Source organism: Kluyveromyces lactis (assembly GCF_000002515.2).
Source record: "Kluyveromyces lactis strain NRRL Y-1140 chromosome F complete sequence".
In the NCBI taxonomy this organism is placed as follows: Eukaryota; Fungi; Ascomycota; class Saccharomycetes; order Saccharomycetales; family Saccharomycetaceae; genus Kluyveromyces; species Kluyveromyces lactis.
In genome coordinates this window covers 2559870-2578066 of record NC_006042.1, presented here as the reverse complement: position 1 = coordinate 2578066, position 18197 = coordinate 2559870, and the positions used below count along the sequence as shown (strand labels likewise).

Below are 18197 nucleotides of genomic sequence, written 5' to 3'. Positions count from 1 at the left end.
TCTACAAAAAGAGTGTTATTCTTTTTGTAATTTCGCATTTTGAATTTCCTTTTTTTTCCTACATATCATGAACCACTACCGCACAGATTTACCGCACTGCAAGTTAGGAAGGCAATGAGATAGAAACGATGAAGAAGCAACATATATATATATATATATATATATATATATATATATATACTTATAACCACTCACAATCAAAAAATTGATTGTGTGTGGTAACTCATCTTGACCTACACGTACAGAAAATCGGTTTTCGTAAGAAATTGACCTCAATAACCTACGAATTTTGTCTCTTTCATTTCCGGCATACTATTTCGTTGTCATTGACAACGGTGTCACATTCTTTCTGTTTCATTTAATCATTACGCTTTCAGTGCCACCGCTAGTGAAAAAATCAAAACATCAAAAATCGAATCAGAATTCAGGCCTCATTATATAAAAGGGATGCATGTTTACTTTAGAGGAAACAGTTTATTTTAGGATCTGACCGGTACAGGAACTGGTATTTTCACCCTGCGCTTGCCATTAAATTCTTTGCTTTATTCCCGATAGATAGTATCAGATCAGTTGCTACTAAAAGCTTTAGAGATCGAAAGTCGTCAGTACTGTTTTCACGTTTTAGGGGGAAAAGTATAAGCCAATAATTGAACCTCATTATTTCTGGGATAATATTATCACATTTGTACAAAGGCCTCAGAAAATATAATAAAGCTCACGAAGCAGTTTACTGTATCCATTCATCAACGGTATAAAGCAGTTATCATTACTTTGTCAGCCAAAGAACTGTACAGTATTTAGGACTTATATCTGCTACTGATTTTCTTTCAAGGGTTGCTCGCTGTCATATATATTTTTGATCCTGAAAAAATTAGACGCTTGTCCCTGAAAGACAAATAAAAAAATACTAAACTACTCAAAGAAATATTTACGATAAGAGGGTCTACAAGGACTTTGCTCATTCGGTTTCCAGAGCCACCGTATCCATCAAAACTTTACCATTGAAAATAATGTCCGAAAATTGTCAAGAGCTTTGTCTTAGAATTGATCCCGCTTCATGTGGATTTACTAAAGATGATCATGTTATTATCACCGGGGATTTCGATAATTGGAATCCTGGTCAGTACACCTTGAATTATGATTCAAGCACAGGCTACTTTATTGCCCATTTGCCGTACGATGGCTATAGTGAAACGTTCGTCTGTAAGTTCGTTGTCAACAACGAACATTGGAAAGCTTTGAGCTGTTTCGATAAATATATAGATGATATGGGTCACGAAAACAATTTAATCCATTGCAAGGCTTGGTTGGAGACTGAAGAAATGGTTGCTGATATTGTAATGGAAGATGTGGAATTGGATTTAAAACCTTTTAGATCTTCTATGTCACCTTCAGATCTTCAGATCGATCAGTTAGCAATCACTAGGCCAAGTAGCGAACAAGATTACATACACGTAACTTCAAGAGGTGAATTAAGCTCATCTGAGGACGTGGAATTAGATCCGAGAGTAACACAAGGTACAATTGATGATATTTTGGTAGATGATATTGACGAACAACAATCTCAACAAACTCTACTACAGGCAAGCTACTCTGATCAAAATGCCAAATATCCATCTTCATATAATCCGATACACGGACTCGTCGCAACTTTAAGACGTGCAACCACTTACTGGAAACGTTGATGGTTAATTTTATGCTATTTCTTCTTTACCTATTCTCCTTCTAATTGATTTTTCTTCCTTTCACGCTAATATACACTGCTTTTTGCTCAACTTCTTCTATCCAGTAAAAATCTTCTGAACACATATTCATCAAACTACAATAATTACTATTTAAACCTCGTGCTATTTCTCTTCTTTAATTTATTTAGCCTCTAACTTCTTTTTTTTCTCAGGATGTAATACAGTCTGTCGGTTTAAATCGATTACGACGATTGCTTCAAAACACACTCTCTTCCCATGCTTTGGTAGCCTCAAATGAAAGCATACAAAAGTCATCTCATTTGAATGAAAATTGCTCTTAGATAAAGTTCATGGATGTCTTCGTAAAACAGGTCATTTAACTTTAGATAGAGAAATTGATATAGGTCTGTGATTTAACAATGTAACACTGTTGTTTCACTTCTTAACACAGCTGCCGTTATTAGGCCAAAATATAATACTTACATTTTACATGGATTCGAGTAAAAAAACGCGTCGCGTAAATCTAAAAAACTATATGTATGAAAGTAAAAAAAAAGAGGCGACGAACAACAAATCAAGGAAAAAAACAGCTCTCACTCATAGTACATTAACAACAACAGTCACTTACTAGAACCATTCAGCCTCGTTCCACTGTCTACCTATGCCAGTGAGAAGGTCAACCAGGATAAGGACCAAATCCTCTTATAGTGAACAATCTGGATCAGAATCGGACTCTGAGCACGAAACTATAGGATCCATTGTCACCGACGATCGAATAAATATCGAAAACACGGATAATCAGAAAGAAGAAGAAGCTTTATCACAAGGTTCTAGTAGTTCAGAAGAAGACGATGACGCCAATGATGACGACTATGTTGCCCCTGGCTCCAGAAAAAGACCAAATTCCGGAGGTAGGCGCGTTGCAAGCAACAAGAGAACGAAATTAAAACAAAACGAGAAAGGCCGACCATCTAATAATATATCCAGTGCTGTTTCAAGAAAAGAACAGGAAGCATACATATCATTGCAGAATGAATTCAAACCCACAGAGCTTTTTGAAATTCTAAGCAGCTCCGACGATTTTTCTTGCGAAGAACTTGCCAGTGACTGGTTGGATTCCTATATAGATAACCGAAATGTCAGCTTAGCGAATCTCATAAATTTCTTATTAGATTGTTCTGGATGTTTCACTCATATTGGTGAACACGATGTAGCTAATAATGACTCTTCGAATGAAACAATAGGGGAAATACAAATTATGTTCCATGAGCAAAAAAAACATGAGTTCCATTTATTACTATCGGCAACACACAAGAAGGCAAAGTTCCGTCCTTTGAATGATAATTTTAACATTTTCATGACCACATTAATGGACCTAGCCATTGAGAAAGAGATGATATATGTTGAGAATGAAAAAGAAGAAAGTGACGAGATTGTGATCGAAACAAATCCATTAATTATTGACTTACTTACATGGATACCTTCCATGTCAGTATCAAAAATACGATGTTTGCGATATGTTTCAGCTAAAGCCATCTTCTGTTTCCAAGATTCTCTCGCACGAGCTTCTGCCAGCTTAGAAGCAGAGGTGTTATTTAAACTGAGGAAACAGTTGACACTGGAGAGAAAAAAGAAAAAGCCCAAGTCCAAAACTATGGAGACGCTAGAATCTTCTATTTCTGATGCTGAAGCTACGAAAACTGTGATAGAAAACACTATTGATAACATAATAAAGCTCTGTTTTGTTCATCGTTTCAAAGATGTAGATGAAAATATCAGATCCCTTGCGATATCCTACTTGTTAGATTGGATTGAAAACAATCCAGACTACTTTTTTAAGGTAACCTTCCTCAAATACTTCGGTTGGTTGCTATCTGATAGCAGTAATTCAGTCCGGTTACAAGTTATAAGGTCCCTTCATGACCTAATTAAGTTCTCCAATAAGAGAAACAAAAATACTGTCGATAACGCTGCCCTAAGACAATTTTTCGAAAGATTCAAAGATCGAATGTTAGAAATAGCTGGCAGAGACATCGATATTCAAGTAAGATTAACCTCAGTTCAAGTACTTTCGTCGATTAATGGGTTGGGTTATCTGGATGACCATGAAATAATAGACATCATTAGCTTGATCTTTTTTGATCATGAAGTAAAAGTATCTTCTTCGTCAAGGGACGTTAAATTCTTGAACGAGGTTACCAAATTCTTGGCAAACATTGTTTCTGAAAAAACGGAAGAGTTTCTAATAAACAATGAAAGGTTTAAGGTTCCGGTAATTTCGGTAACGGAAGAGCAGTTTGTTAAGGTGGGTGTGTTAATGAGATTATTACACAATTCATTGTTAAATCATATCAACTCCACTAGTAATTTAGAAGGTTATGCAAAAGTACCACCGGACAAAATCAAACTCTTACAGCAAGCGGCGGAATTTTTATCCCCCAAGTTTTACAACTTAATTGAAACTATATCAAAACTACTCTATGAAGAGGGAAATTTCGATGGCAGCACAATTCATGCTGATGCAGATGATTTTTCCAATGATCTGGGTGATATCAAATTGTTCCTACCAGAAACTGATAACAATGTCCTATTTTATGCCACTGTGTTGGGCGGCTTATGCACAGGCGGCATACAGTACAACAAAGGCCAGGACAGACAAGCCGTGACACAGTTAATTCTTCCAGAGTTAGAAGATCTTTTCAAGAAAATGAATCTTGATTCTGATCAGATATATACTCAACTACTAAATGTAATACAGCTATTAAACACAGAAGAATGGAATTCCAGTGAATCAAAGGATGTCATTTTTAATATCAATAAAACAATAACAAAACGATTTGAAAGCTCTCCAGTGGTTTTGAGCAACGCAAATGCCATTACTAAAACCTATAAGAGTTTAATTCCATATTTGGCATCCCTTCAAATACCAGAGGTAACTGGTTATTGGAAGTCATGTCTGATTAACGTGACATTATCATTCAAGAAGTTTATGGAATCATTTGACATAAAATCTGATAATTCAATAACAACATTATATCTGCAATATGTTAACAAACTTGTAATTTTGGGTAAGGAGTTCGCAATTGAAATTTCAGAAACGCTTTTGGATGACATTGTTGAAAAATTCTTGAAGCCGTTGAGTGAATTACTACCAAAGATTGATTCGGATGCCATATCTGTCCTAGATTTTAAGCTTTTCACCTCAATAGTTACTTGGAATTTAGCAACTTGGAGAGATGTTATCAAAAATAATGAAGAACCTATAGCTGTTTCACATACTACGCTGAATCAAATTAGAACGGTATTAGTCGAATTGCTGAATCTTTCTTCAAAGATCGATTCTAACCCTGAAATACAACACGACAAGAAATTCCATGTGCTTCATGTAATACTCTCTCCATTGTTAGATATTATCATTGCATTCAAAATGTTTGAGCTCGATTTGTCAGAAAAGGATTCCGATTGGATAAGGGCGTTAAGGCAAGAATATTCAGTTATCTCTAACGAAGATCTAACTGGTATTTGCCACAAAGTTTTCCTCTACCTTGAGAGTTGTCTTGGAAAATTTTTGGGAATAACTCTAGATCGAGTGGCTGATGAAGATGTAAATTATGGCGCTGTCAACTTAGTCGATGTTGATGGAGATCCAGAGAAGGAGCTTTGTATCTATACCATTAAATTGAAAGGCCTCATCAAACTTGGAATTCTAAACTATAGCGATTTAACTACAAGAATTGGGTTAAACCAAGAGAAATTAGGGCCATTATTTGAGAGTGTAGTAAGCGAAACGGTTTTCGAAGATGAACCGAAAAATAACGCTGAGAGCCATCCTGCAGCCAAATTAAACCAAGAACCAGTACCCCAACAATATGATGAAGTTCTTGAACCAATTGAGGAATTCACTCAGGATGAAACAGTTCATTCGCCTCCGCACCCTGCAGACCCCATTGTTTCATCACCAATCTAATCTTATTGGGGATCCTACGAAATGAAATTCCTGCGAGTGCATTTAAATCAGTTTATTTTTTTTTTTGGTGAATTGTGTTAAACATAATACATAAAACCTATTACATGGCTATCGATAACCTAAGCTCTCCTCAATCATGCGGCTGTGTGTCAGTACTGCATGCTATCTCTCTTTTTTACCTAGATAGTTTCTCTTGTCGGAAACTCTATAACACTCAGAAAAAAAAAAAAACGGAAAGGTTATTCAAGAATACCAAACAAAATATAGGTAGTATAAGGTTCAACTGGACAGATCTAACATAAATAGGCTTTGTTACTTTACTTAAATACTACTATTCACCGTTTTATCTTGGAATCAACAATGTCAATACTTTCCAAATCATTCTACTTTATAGCGTGGATACAGATTATTCATTCTGGTGTGTCCAGCTATGAATTTCATCAGATTGTGAAACATATCATTCTAGAGAACCCAGACGCTAAAACTCCAGGTTTACCAGATGACGTAAAATTGGAGGCACTATGCGGGTTATTATTCTTTATTTTGGGTACATTTATCAGTCAATCCAAGCTTAAGTACCTTAGTATTCGTGGGGAGGAACGAATAATTGAGACAGATGAGTATCTTAAACCTATCGAATTGAACAAGGCGTCCAGTACAGATGTAGTGATAAACAATGATCCTTATGGGGAAATAAACTACCTTCCTTCATTTGTTGACATCCATGCTAAGAGGAAACTGTTCAAAGAATACCTTCATCGCAGTTTGTGAGTTGATAAAGATTGGTAACTTAAACGCATACATATATATAATATGTACTGGGGAATTACATAATATAATGACTTTGCAATAATAACTAACGGGAGTAGATACAGGGCCGATAGCCAATATAGGCACTTCACCAATCACATTAGGACGTCAGTTATCATTGTGATTGTACGTGTAAAAGGGATTTGGAGGATCCTGTGTACTCTGTGTACTATTTTGTTCAATGAATCGAGGATCTGATGATGCAGACTGTTTATATCGCTGAGGTGGCGTCATCTTATGCAATGAGTGTGATAAAATATCATTCCGTGTCGCACTTGGGTTAGAAATGCCTTCTATCTCTGCTAATCTACTCATTTTTGCAGATGATTTCAAAAGATCTTGATGTTGCGTCTGTATCTCGCGTTGGAGCTTGTACTCTTCTAAATGTTCTTGTAGCTCGGAAATATCATCGGAAGTCAAGGATAAAACTGTAGGATCACGCCTTAGCATAATGGTTGGTATTTATGCCGATTCTATGTTATAATTCTACGTTATGCTATATAAATTGACATCTTAAGAAACTTGACTGCTTTTGTGTTATTAAATTCGGTTGATGAAATATGATGCGAAAGGAAAAGCAAAACCTTCACATACTATTACAAATGAACGTATCTAACACAATATGACGCACATGCAACTCTAAGATCTCTTACTCGATACAACATTTTACCAAATCACTTAAAGAAGGAAGGAAGGAAGGAATGAGCATATATGATCACACTTGGACAATGTAGTTGACCATACGGCGAGTCAGAATCTACAAATTTACATAGCCTTGTTGGCGCAATCGGTAGCGCGTGTGACTCTTAATCACAAGGTTGGGGGTTCGAGCCCCCCACAGGGCTTTCCATTTTTGTCTATTTTATGAATGAATCCTAGATTTTTAAACTTCTTTTTTTTTATGTCTGTAATTTACAGACAATTTCAATGCAATTCAAATTTGAAAACTTATACGCATAACGATCAATTCTTATGGCATAGAGAAACTTAAACAGCTCAGAGTAGCCTGCTTCTCTTGTATATAATAACCAGCCCAATCATCTCTTTGCAGGTTTGATTTTTCACAGTTGAAACCATAGTACGACCTCTTAGACACAAGATTTTTTTATCCAAGTTTCAAATTTGAACTTCGCAGTACCGGTTTACTAATTGATAAAAAATGTCATCCAGTATGAATGGTGGAGACCACAACTACGAAGATAAGCATGCGGGGAATTTTCCAACTTGCCGTATTTGTATGCTGGAAGGAACGTCCGATAATCCGTTGTTCCATCCATGCAAGTGCAAAGGCTCCATCAAATATATTCATCAATTATGTTTGATCGAATGGCTACAGTCAAAACATGTCGATGTTACAAAACCTGGTGCAGGGATGGTATGTTCGATTTGTAATCATCCAATCGCGTTCCAAACTTTGTATGATGAATCAATGCCAGAGAAGATCCCACTTCTACTTCTTCTGAAACATAGCGTTTTCAAAATCTTTGGCAAATTAAATCACTATTTCAAATTCACATTGATTGCGTTCCTTTTCTTCATTGGAATTCCCCTGTCCTGGAATATCTGGGGGAAGCTATATACGGCTACTGTGGATGATTTTTCATTTCCTTCAAATAACAAATGGTATATCAATTTGATTTATGGCTTTGAAAGAAACATACCAAAAAATCCAACAACTACGGATATTTTATATCAACTAGTGATAAATTACAGATTTTCGTTGTTACAAATTCTGATGGTTTTGATCGTGCATGCTATCGCATATTTACAATATGATATGGTAGTCAGAGAGCCAATTTTCAATAAGATGATCTTGCATAAGATTGGACCAAGATTTTCAAAACAAGAGCTGGCCATGCAGTCATTAAGAGAAAGATTTCCAAATATGGATCCAAATGATATAAGCATGCTCATAAATGCCCTCAATAGACAACGACAAGACGATCCAAATGAAGATGATACTTCAGAAGACGAACAAGAACAGAACAATTTCATCGTAAACGAAAATAATGATGAGCCTCAGCTTGCCAACTAACTATAATCCCCCATTTAAATATTTACGATATTGATAATCTTCATATTGAAACATTGCATCAGCCTTCACTCCAGTTCGAAATAAACTTCTATATACAATATAATTCCCTCGTTGTCCCATCAAATCATTCACTTGCTTTAGTAAAACATGCTAGCCCATTAGATTCTCAAAGATGAATTTGGTATTACCCGGCTTATAATGGAAATTGAAATTTGAAGAAGGAAATTTCAACATGGGCGCAGACAATCAGTATATACATCGTCGACTGATCTCGTTTCACAACTAAGTACAACAGGTTAACAATATTTAATCTTTGCTACAATTGTATAGCTGTTGAAGTTGAATAATTATATCATAGAAACTGAATCTTCAACTTGAGTTTTCCGCATTAGATCCCTGCATTACTCTTTTCTTCTGATCACAATATCATATTTCTTCTGCAACATATTCATATCATTACCAATTAGCTGAGTTATTAATCGACTGTACTTTTAATTCACAATCCATTATGGAAAGACACTTTGCACAAAGAGAACTCGATGGGCGGTTGGATGCTCAACTCGGACGACCTCAGCCTGTTGAAGGAGAAGTACAAGAAGATGGAATAAATGCTCAACCAGCGGTTGTACTAGAGAATGAAGATGGTCAACCTACGGCTATCTTGAATTTAAATCTTGATTACAAATATTTACCGAGCTACTTTTCCTTAGTCTTTTCTGTCATTGGTGGATATCTTTTCATTTCATACGCTTTAGCCACACTTGTCGGATATCTGTTGAATTTCATTTATTTTAGAGTTGTGATTATAATGCTGAATGGAGTAATAGTGTCAGCAGAGAGGTTAAATATCCCAGAATACAATCAAAAGCTTATAGAAACTTTTTCTTTGGTATCCTACGTTGAAAATTGGATTAATGGGACAGTTTTAATGCCAATAGTATCGTACTATCAGGGATACATGAAAGGCACAGCAAAACATACGATGCTGGTACGAATGTTGGCGCCAGCCAGTACATATGCGACTTTCATAGTTCTTTGTTGCTGTATACCAGAACTGTTATCTAGAGGGCATTCCAAGAAGCTACCTCTAAAGAATTCTTTGAAAAGAACGATTTTCAAGTTTTCCTATATCATCAAGTGCACATTGAAAGTGCTAGGGTTGTTTACACTTGAACTTGCCGGATTTCCGATTTTAGCGGGGTTTTTGATTGATGTGTCACTGATCTCACCGCTATTATTACCACAGAGCAGCTTGACTTTCGTACCGAGTTTTTGTTCCTTTTGGCCGCCTATGACATTTATTATTTATTGGGCGATTGGTACTGTTTATATGTATCATTTTGCTCAATATGTCGGCATGGTAAGACAATATATTATCAGACCGGGTGTTCTTTTCTTCATAAGATCACCAGATGATCCTAATATTAAGCTATTACAGGATTCTTTGATATACCCAATGAAACTTCAACTCTCCAGACTTGCATTGTCGATGGCAATCTATACAGCATTCATTTTAGTAGGTTTTGGATTTCATACGAGACTTTTGTTTCCTTACATTTTACATTCGGAACTTTTACCTATGAAGCATGGATTGTCAACTCTCATAAAACCAAATTCTATGTTTTCTATTGCAGTCATTGCTGGAACGTATCTCATTCTCTCGAAGAATAGAGTTATTGATGCTTATGTTAGACAATATTGGGTCTTTGTATTCAATATATGCTGCAGAAAACTAAGACTTTCCTCTTTCATCTTAGGAAAAGATTCACCAACTGAGAGAGGACATGTTATTTATAGGAACTTTTACTATAAATGGTTCGTCCCAAACAAGGCAAAACTGTCCAACCTAGAATTATACTCTCATCCAAAATCGCTCGATGAAACCTATACTCTTTTCAAAACTATTCCTGATGTTCACGCATATTTTGTCCCCGATGGCACCATGATGCGCGTACCTGCGAGCGACATAATATCAAAAAAATATGCACAATTGTTGTTCGTCCCAGTTACTAAGGATGACAAACTTCTAAAGCCATTGGATATCGAAAAAATCAAAGAAAGACAGAAACGAAATGCCGGAGAATTTGGCTACCTAGAAAAACAGCCCACGGAATTTGATGAATATAAGGTAGTTTATGTCCCTCCGCATTTTACTTTCACTTATTCGCTGTTAATTGTCTTCATATGGATCTTTGCTTCCCTTTTGTTTACTGCTGTGTTATTAATCTCAAATTTTGCTGGGCTTCCCATTATCACTGGATTGCAATTATTGTTGAATGCGGTTATCCCCCCAGCAATGAAATTTCAAAATGAACTCTATGAAAGTGTAAAACCATTAAATCTTCTTTCCGTTTCTTCTGGTATGATACTTTTGTCTCTCGCTTTGTCATCCTACCACGCACATCTATTAAATAATATCCATCTAAATGACAGAATATTGGAGGTTAATGCCGAACACAATGGGGATGTTCCAAATAACGGTCCAAACGACGATAATCATCAGCATATAGTTCACAATGATGATAATATTCCCGAAAATGATGAAAATCCAGTAGCCAATGAATTTAGAGTACCGGAAATTGCTGAAGGTGATGTTTGGAACTTGATCAAAGGCTTTGTAACAATGGTGTATCCAGTCTTTACATTCTACTTTATGCCAATCATTTTCAAGTTGAATATCAATTATCATTCGGTCTTCATATTCACCTACTTCAAAGATTTCTACTGGAAAGGCGACGTTCTCGAAAACACAAGCCCTGATATATCGTTTGTTCCATTCCTTTCGAACCTCGCATCAAAATCAGAATACAGCGGCTATTCAGCTTACTCATTAATAGCTGCTCTATTGTTTTGTCAAGTAGCAGCAGTGGCGTACATCGCGGTACAGTGCAGTTTGAAGCGGAATAAAACATTAGGATTCAGAAGATTACTCATTAGGGTCACGGATATATGCTTTGTGTACCTCGTTGCAATGATTGCGGTACCTTTTGCTCTGCAATATAGTTTTTCTATGTTTGAATTCCTTACCCACAAACAAGTTTACACCTCTTCATGGGCACCATTTGTTTATTTCATTTTCATACAGCCTTCTGTCTCGGCAGATCATTCCCTTATGACTACATTTCAAAAGGCATTCTACTACGTTGATGTAGTGACGATTTCCTCGGCGTTCCTAACTGTGAGCTCAATTTTATCCAAGTCGCTTTACAATTCTTTATCTCAAAGTGTGAGAGACGAAGTGTATGCAAGAGGAAGGATACTAAAAAACTTTGAAGAATAGTTTGATCAGTCAAGATGTCTTTATAGATTTATTAGCGAAATTTTTTTATTCAATGAATTATTTTATCTAGTCTTACCATTAAAATTTATTACTTACGACTGGGAAGTAAAATGATGGAAAACAGGATATGTAGCTATTTAGATGCAAATTGATCGAAAAAGCTGGCTTTGGGTATTTTGGGATTTTTGCCGTAAGATTTATTTTCTTTATTGCTGAAGAGATGGACAATTTTCCTTTTGTTATCCTTTCTGTTGGAATGAACTTTCTCAAGAATAGGTTGTACTTCCACAATTTCTTCAACCAAATCCTCTGACGGAAGAGAGGAGCTTTTAGAAGGACTACAGCTGTTAGGTTGATGTAGTTTGCCACCGTCAGATGACGATGATTTACCCAAACTCACGGTATTTGATTCTCGCAGTTCATTGGAGAGTTGTTTCCTTATAGAGTCAGTAGATTTTCCGCCACATTCATTTTCATCATCAGAGCGTGTAATTCTAGAGTCAGAATCTCTCGTTTTATCCACAATTGCACGTGACTGTCTGATCAACGAAGAAACGGTCTGATATTTCCTACAATTCGAATATTTAGCATCACTTGTAACCGCAGTGTTGGTACTCAAAGTTTTCAGCTTCTCATTCAACAGCTTCCCAGGTGAAACTGGCACATTACATCTCTGTTGTGAACAAGAAATGTCATAAACCTTGGACTTTTCATTATCAGAAGTTGAATCTTCAATGTCATCCAATTCCGCCGTAGGACATCGATCCCTAAAGTTTGCCCTATCTGGTGGTTGACTTGAAATCATATCGGCACATGAATCTGATTCATTTCGATGGTCATCATCACTTAAAAGCGCAGACTGATAAAAATCTCTTTCAGATTTATTTCCGAGATTAATATCTTTATTTGCAACACTATTTTGGGATGATTCTGGAACTATAATCAGTTGGTCCTCATGCTTATTATCATTGTTTGGAGTACATCTTTCGATTGATGGTGTGGATTTCAAGAAGTACATGGAAGTCTCGACATTTGGTGTAGGCGCTTTTGCTTTGCTATTCAGATTTGCCTCGATTGGAGTGCATTGCATATTATTATGATTAGGTGGATGATTGGTCTCTCCTGTTTCTTCCATAGTGTCGGTTTCCATCTCTTTTGCCTCAAAATCTTCTATAATCTCCAAATCACTATGATTCTCTTCTATGCTTTCATTCTTTTCTTGGCCCAATGATATCCCATGGGCGGCTATTTGTTGCTTTTGGAGAAGTAATAAGACATCTCTTAAGGTTTTCCTTGCAAAACGGCGTTCTTTCTTTTCAAAGAATTCGTTTACCAGTTTAGAGTGGTTGTAGGACGACTTTGCAAACCACAAATCGAGCGTTTCTTTCGGTTTTTCAAAAAATTTCTTAGTATTTAATATCACATGGACACCACAATCACTCATATTGGGTTGCTGTGGTACAAGGCATGTTCTTACTTTGAGCTTTTCTCTTTGAATATCGTAATTATGAACGTCTCTGCCGTATGAAATAATAAATTCTTTCACAGCGTCCATTAATCTTGAATGCGTTTGTCGTAGAGAATCAAAGACTAAAAGGAATACAGTAGGTAACTCGATATTATCTGCAGTGACATTCGTAGGAGCACTTGCTATATTTGAGTTTCGGTCATCCTCAGTTTTTGAGAGCGAAGGTGATTTAAGATTACCTCCTTTTGATGTAAGCTTTTTGGTTAACTGCTCTTCTATGGCTACCTTCAACTTGTCCAAATTTACAATTATGCATCCGAACCAATGATAATTCATATTCACTGGAACTACGACGTATTTCTTGGAAAACAGATCTGAGTTAATTACCCATTTCTTTACGTTTTCATATTTGCTTGCTTCTGTACTTACAAGCTTAGTGTAGAAGAAAGAAGAAAATAAGTAGACTTCGGATCGCGATATTACGTTGTCGCTTATCGATTCTTCAATATAAAACTTTAGGAAAAAGTCCAAAATTGTATCATTTATCCAATCATTATTGTACAAACATTTGAAGTCCTGGTTAGTTACCGAGAGTTTGGAACCATCATTGAAAGTATAAGATAAGGTGGGTTCAAATAACTCCGGGTTTTCACTTTCCATGAGTTCATCAGATGTATGATGTACATCGCCATGTTTTTTGTTATCAGATATGGACCTTGTGACACGCCTCAAATTAGAAACGTAAGAAATGAATGGTGGATGTTCAGTGGTTTTTTCAGAGGTAGACTGATTCCCATAGAAACTCTCTTGCGATACTGTCTCGTCTGGCGTTTGGTTCTGATATGAAGTCAGCGGTTTGTAGTCGGGAAGCTGTATAACTGTGCCATTCCCAGACCCGCGTTTGCCTCTATGTAGAGAGTTCAGTGACGAGTTGGGGCACTTATTGAAGAGTTTATCCGATTTGTACCGATCAGGAAAAAGGACCATTTGATTTGTTCCAGTACTAGGAGAAGCCTTATATTCATTAAGCATTGCATCAATTTCCCTTTTCTTGACTTTGAATATTCGGTCTGACGATACATCTACACCCGTAAAACACATTTCTCTTTCAAAGGCCTCCATGAGCTGTAAAAACTTTGCAGACTCTGAAGAACTTAATGAACCCATCCAAGAAAGACATCTCGTTTTGATTCTATCTACATTTGGCAACAAGAATTGTTTTTCATTGGGGAATATTACGCCGAAACCTTCACCTTTGAAGCCATACCAAAACCTCACTGTTTGATCATTTAAGGTAAACGAGAACCCTTGTATGGGTTTGGACTTCTTCATGAATTGGAAAAGTAACACTGGGCTTGACATATCTTTGCCCCTTGAAAGAGTAACACTTAATGCTGTAGTCAGCTGGAAGACAGGGTCTTTTGATGCTTTGCTGACAATTTTGACTGTGCCCTCTGTTGTAAAATTTTCTGTTATTTCATTTGGTTGTTGGTGAGTATTGCTACCAAGAATACCTGGCATATCATTATGTGACTCTAACAATGATCTATTAGCAGCGGTACTGCTCTCTCCATTCCGCAGAGTAGAACTAGTTGTCTCTTCTTTGAGATCATCGTCATCAAGTATGGTCGTAACTTTGGATTTAGGTATTGTAAATCTTGATAGGTCATAGTTTATGGGACGAGGCTTAGAATTATTGATTTTTTTTGAAGTAGAATTATCTACTATAGCTCTATTGTTATCATATGCTGATAATGTGTTTGACGGCACTGTTCCGGACCTGCCCTTGTGTCTACTCATGATTTTTTAAGAATCAGAGGAGAGGAAAAACGCCTGAAGAGCGCGGTAATGAAAGAGCGAGATTCCTCGATGCTCGCGTACTATTTGTCCTGTAGCTACTTGTAGCAAGTTTTAATTCGAGCGAGATTCTGTACTAGCAATTATAGCTTGAAATATGTGTTACTTGTTTCTCCTTGTCTTAAAGTGGTTTATGACGGTAGTTTTTTTTGATAATTGATATTTCGTTTGGAATCAAGCGAAATTCAACACAGAATTCAGATAAAAGGAAGGAATAAAGAGAGGCATAAAGCTAAGCAGACATATTTGTTGCCTTTATCTTGAATCGATCAGAATTAAATTACACTGTTTAGTTACCTTTTTGCTTTGTTGATTATGACTAGTGGTACAGTGAAATGTCATTTTTGCAAAAAGGATGATTCGGAGGATAAAGGTCAGCCAATATGGGTAGGTTGTGAATTCTGTGACGGTTGGTGTCACTTAACGTGTGTGCCTATTCAATTTGTGGTTCCGAAGTTAGAGAATCCTTCACAATTATTAGCTTTTAAAGAGAAGCACGTTGAATCTTTTAAATGCACACTACATGATGAATCGAAGTGTGCGTTGTTGAAGTTGAACGGTGTGTCAGTGGGGACAGAAGATATTGCTTTTACAAAGAGAAACAGACTTAGAAATAAAAGACCTATAGATTACATTGCGCTAAATGAAGGTAATGATAAACGATTAAAGCATGAGCATCCACATACGCAAGCCTTCCTCGCATGCTTTGAAAAGTGGAAAGATCCTAAGGCGATCAGCTCGTCAGAATTGGAATCTGATTTCCAAATCATTAAAGTACCATTAAGAGTATCCGATCCTGCCGATAGTGGTATGTATGTGATTTCAGCTAATGAACTAGGTCTTGTCGATTCGAAAGATCATGTTAAACTTAACGTGGAATATCTAACAAAAATCATGGGGGATGATTATCCATTAGACGTTATGGATGTTCAGACTCAAATGAATGAGAAATGGACACTTTCTCAATGGAACGAGTACTATTCTCATACTAGCCCTTCCGATAGAGATCGTATTAGAAATGTTATATCCCTGGAGGTAAGCCATGTAGAAAGTTTCAAAGATGGGATACGACGTCCCAATGCTGTGAATAATAACGATTTGGTTGATATAGTTTGGAATTTTGGACGTACAGAGACCGACATCGAACGGCCGAAAGTTACCAAATACATATTAATGTCCGTGGGTAACGCATATACAGACTTTCATTTGGATTTTGCTGGAACTAGTGTCTATTATAATGTAATCTCGGGATCAAAGAAGTTCATCTTATTCCCACCGACAGATTACAACTTGAAGAAATACAGAGAATGGTGTGACAACGATAATCAGAATGACATTTTCTTAGGAGATCAGCTAGAAGCAGGTATCGCAATGGAATTGACCGAGGGTAATTTATTCATGATTCCGTGTGGATACATTCATGCCGTGTATACGCCTGAGGACTCGTTTATCGTTGGAGGTAATTTCCTAACATTAAGAGACATAACTACCCAACTAAATGTGGTAGAAATTGAACATCAGACAAAAGTTCCAAAAAAATTTACTTTCCCGCAATTTGAATCGGTTATGGGAAAGACATGTGAATGGCTATTGAACTCTGATCATATTCAATCGATATCATCGGAAGATATTGAGAACTTGGTCAAATACCTCTCGTCATCTAACATCAAATATAAACCAATCAATTATCAGAGCAAAAAAGAACTAATAACGGAGCTAAAGAATAAAATAATAAAATTTGAACACACTTAATCCTCAATATCTTAAGTACTATTATGCAGGGAAGCTAGCGCAGGTTACTGCACTCTATTCTGTCCATCCCATCATTCTTTCCTAAGTAGTTTTTTAGCCTTACCCTCTCTTTAGTGTGGTTTAAATGTTTCCTTTCTGAATGAAGGCCAACATGGAAAATAAGATTTTTTTTGGATGTGAGGATTCAATCTGATGAGCAAGGTACGATAGCATTGATCATTGGGCAATAAACGCTCTTATATTGTACCAGTTGTTATATTTGAAAAGATATAGTGTATACTTTAAAATAAGACGGTTAGCCTAACCTCAAATATGGTTCCTGGGAAGTTCATTTTCACTGCGACCTTTGTGTTACTGTGCACTATCATTGCCGTTGTTTTGGAATACCAATCAAAGAAGGATAAGCCAGTGCTAGATAAGGAGAAGTTACAGGAATTTCCATTGGTGGCAAAGACAGTGTTGACTCATAATACTGCTATTTACAGATTTGGTTTACCAAAGTCTACACAGGTATTAGGGCTTCCAATTGGTCAACATATTTCTGTTCAAGCAAACATCAATGGCAAGGATATTTTAAGGTCTTATACACCAACTTCGTTGGACTCGGACGCCGTCGGTCACTTTGAACTTTTAATTAAGTCCTACGAAAAGGGTAACATTTCAAAGCATTTTGCACAGCTCAACATTGGTGACAAAATTAAGGTACGTGGCCCAAAGGGTTTCTACCATTACCAACCTAACATGAATGAAGAAATCGGTATGATCGCTGGTGGTACTGGTATTGCTCCAATGTATCAAATTATGAAATCAATTTTTGCCAACGATTCCGATAAAACCAAGGTATCTTTAGTCTATGGTAATCAAACTGAGGAGGATATCCTTTTGAAGAAGGAATTGGACGCATTTGTTGAAAGAAAACCAGATCAATTCAAGGTTTATTACTTGTTAGATAAGGCTCCAGAAGCTTGGACTGGTGGTGTTGGGTATATCACCGTTGATACTATGAAAGAACGTCTTCCAGCTCCAGCTGAAGGCGTCCAACTTTTGGTGTGCGGTCCGCCTCCTATGGTTTCATCTATTAAGAGAAATGCTGTCACTTTAGGTTACGAGAAAGCTAAACCTATTTCTAAGATGGGAGACCAAATCTTTGTATTTTAAGACAATCAGAATACATATCGCTGGTTCAGTATTATGATGTAAGTAAAATCTTTATCCAACCTGTAAATTCATTATAAAAGACGGGAGAATGTCGGTAATTTTTTTTTTCTATATTGTATCATTACTTAAAAGACTCTAGCTCCGGCACCTATATCATCCAAACGTACTGTTAAGAGCCTATTAAA

The 18197-nt window shown here is 36.6% G+C and overlaps 9 protein-coding genes and 1 non-coding gene across 10 annotated transcripts; 8 read left to right on the top strand and 2 right to left on the bottom strand.

Annotated features, from left to right (window-relative positions):
* Positions 1 to 1010: 1010 nt before the first annotated feature.
* ATG45 (Atg45p) lies at positions 1011 to 1685 on the top strand (the record flags this gene model as incomplete). The annotated part of the gene is made up of 1 exon (XM_456317.1): positions 1011 to 1685. One exon carries the CDS (start codon positions 1011 to 1013, stop codon positions 1683 to 1685), a length of 675 nt encoding a protein of 224 aa, XP_456317.1.
* A 661-nt stretch (positions 1686 to 2346) lies between these two features.
* IRR1 (cohesin subunit IRR1) lies at positions 2347 to 5652 on the top strand (the record flags this gene model as incomplete). Its single annotated transcript, XM_456316.1, has 1 exon — positions 2347 to 5652. The coding sequence occupies one exon, from the start codon at positions 2347 to 2349 to the stop codon at positions 5650 to 5652; it is 3306 nt and encodes a 1101-aa protein (XP_456316.1).
* Positions 5653 to 6012: 360 nt separating this feature from the next.
* EMC5 (Emc5p) lies at positions 6013 to 6423 on the top strand (the record flags this gene model as incomplete). The annotated part of the gene is made up of 1 exon (XM_456315.1): positions 6013 to 6423. One exon carries the CDS (start codon positions 6013 to 6015, stop codon positions 6421 to 6423), a length of 411 nt encoding a protein of 136 aa, XP_456315.1.
* Positions 6424 to 6570: 147 nt separating this feature from the next.
* CDC26 (anaphase promoting complex subunit CDC26) lies at positions 6571 to 6912 on the bottom strand (the record flags this gene model as incomplete). The annotated part of the gene is made up of 1 exon (XM_456314.1): positions 6571 to 6912. One exon carries the CDS (start codon positions 6910 to 6912, stop codon positions 6571 to 6573), a length of 342 nt encoding a protein of 113 aa, XP_456314.1.
* Positions 6913 to 7234: 322 nt separating this feature from the next.
* Positions 7235 to 7307, top strand: KLLA0_F27731r. The gene has a single exon. It is a non-coding gene; the product is annotated as a tRNA-Lys (tRNA).
* A 314-nt stretch (positions 7308 to 7621) lies between these two features.
* Positions 7622 to 8497, top strand: KLLA0_F27709g (uncharacterized protein; the record flags this gene model as incomplete). The annotated part of the gene is made up of 1 exon (XM_456313.1): positions 7622 to 8497. One exon carries the CDS (start codon positions 7622 to 7624, stop codon positions 8495 to 8497), a length of 876 nt encoding a protein of 291 aa, XP_456313.1.
* A 508-nt stretch (positions 8498 to 9005) lies between these two features.
* SSM4 (E3 ubiquitin-protein ligase SSM4) lies at positions 9006 to 11777 on the top strand (the record flags this gene model as incomplete). The annotated part of the gene is made up of 1 exon (XM_456312.1): positions 9006 to 11777. The coding sequence occupies one exon, from the start codon at positions 9006 to 9008 to the stop codon at positions 11775 to 11777; it is 2772 nt and encodes a 923-aa protein (XP_456312.1).
* A 133-nt stretch (positions 11778 to 11910) lies between these two features.
* Positions 11911 to 15045, bottom strand: ULP2 (SUMO protease ULP2; the record flags this gene model as incomplete). The annotated part of the gene is made up of 1 exon (XM_456311.1): positions 11911 to 15045. The coding sequence occupies one exon, from the start codon at positions 15043 to 15045 to the stop codon at positions 11911 to 11913; it is 3135 nt and encodes a 1044-aa protein (XP_456311.1).
* Positions 15046 to 15417: 372 nt separating this feature from the next.
* Positions 15418 to 16854, top strand: JHD1 ([Histone H3]-lysine-36 demethylase; the record flags this gene model as incomplete). The annotated part of the gene is made up of 1 exon (XM_456310.1): positions 15418 to 16854. One exon carries the CDS (start codon positions 15418 to 15420, stop codon positions 16852 to 16854), a length of 1437 nt encoding a protein of 478 aa, XP_456310.1.
* A 312-nt stretch (positions 16855 to 17166) lies between these two features.
* CBR1 (cytochrome-b5 reductase) lies at positions 17167 to 18012 on the top strand (the record flags this gene model as incomplete). The annotated part of the gene is made up of 1 exon (XM_456309.1): positions 17167 to 18012. The coding sequence occupies one exon, from the start codon at positions 17167 to 17169 to the stop codon at positions 18010 to 18012; it is 846 nt and encodes a 281-aa protein (XP_456309.1).
* Positions 18013 to 18197: the final 185 nt, after the last annotated feature.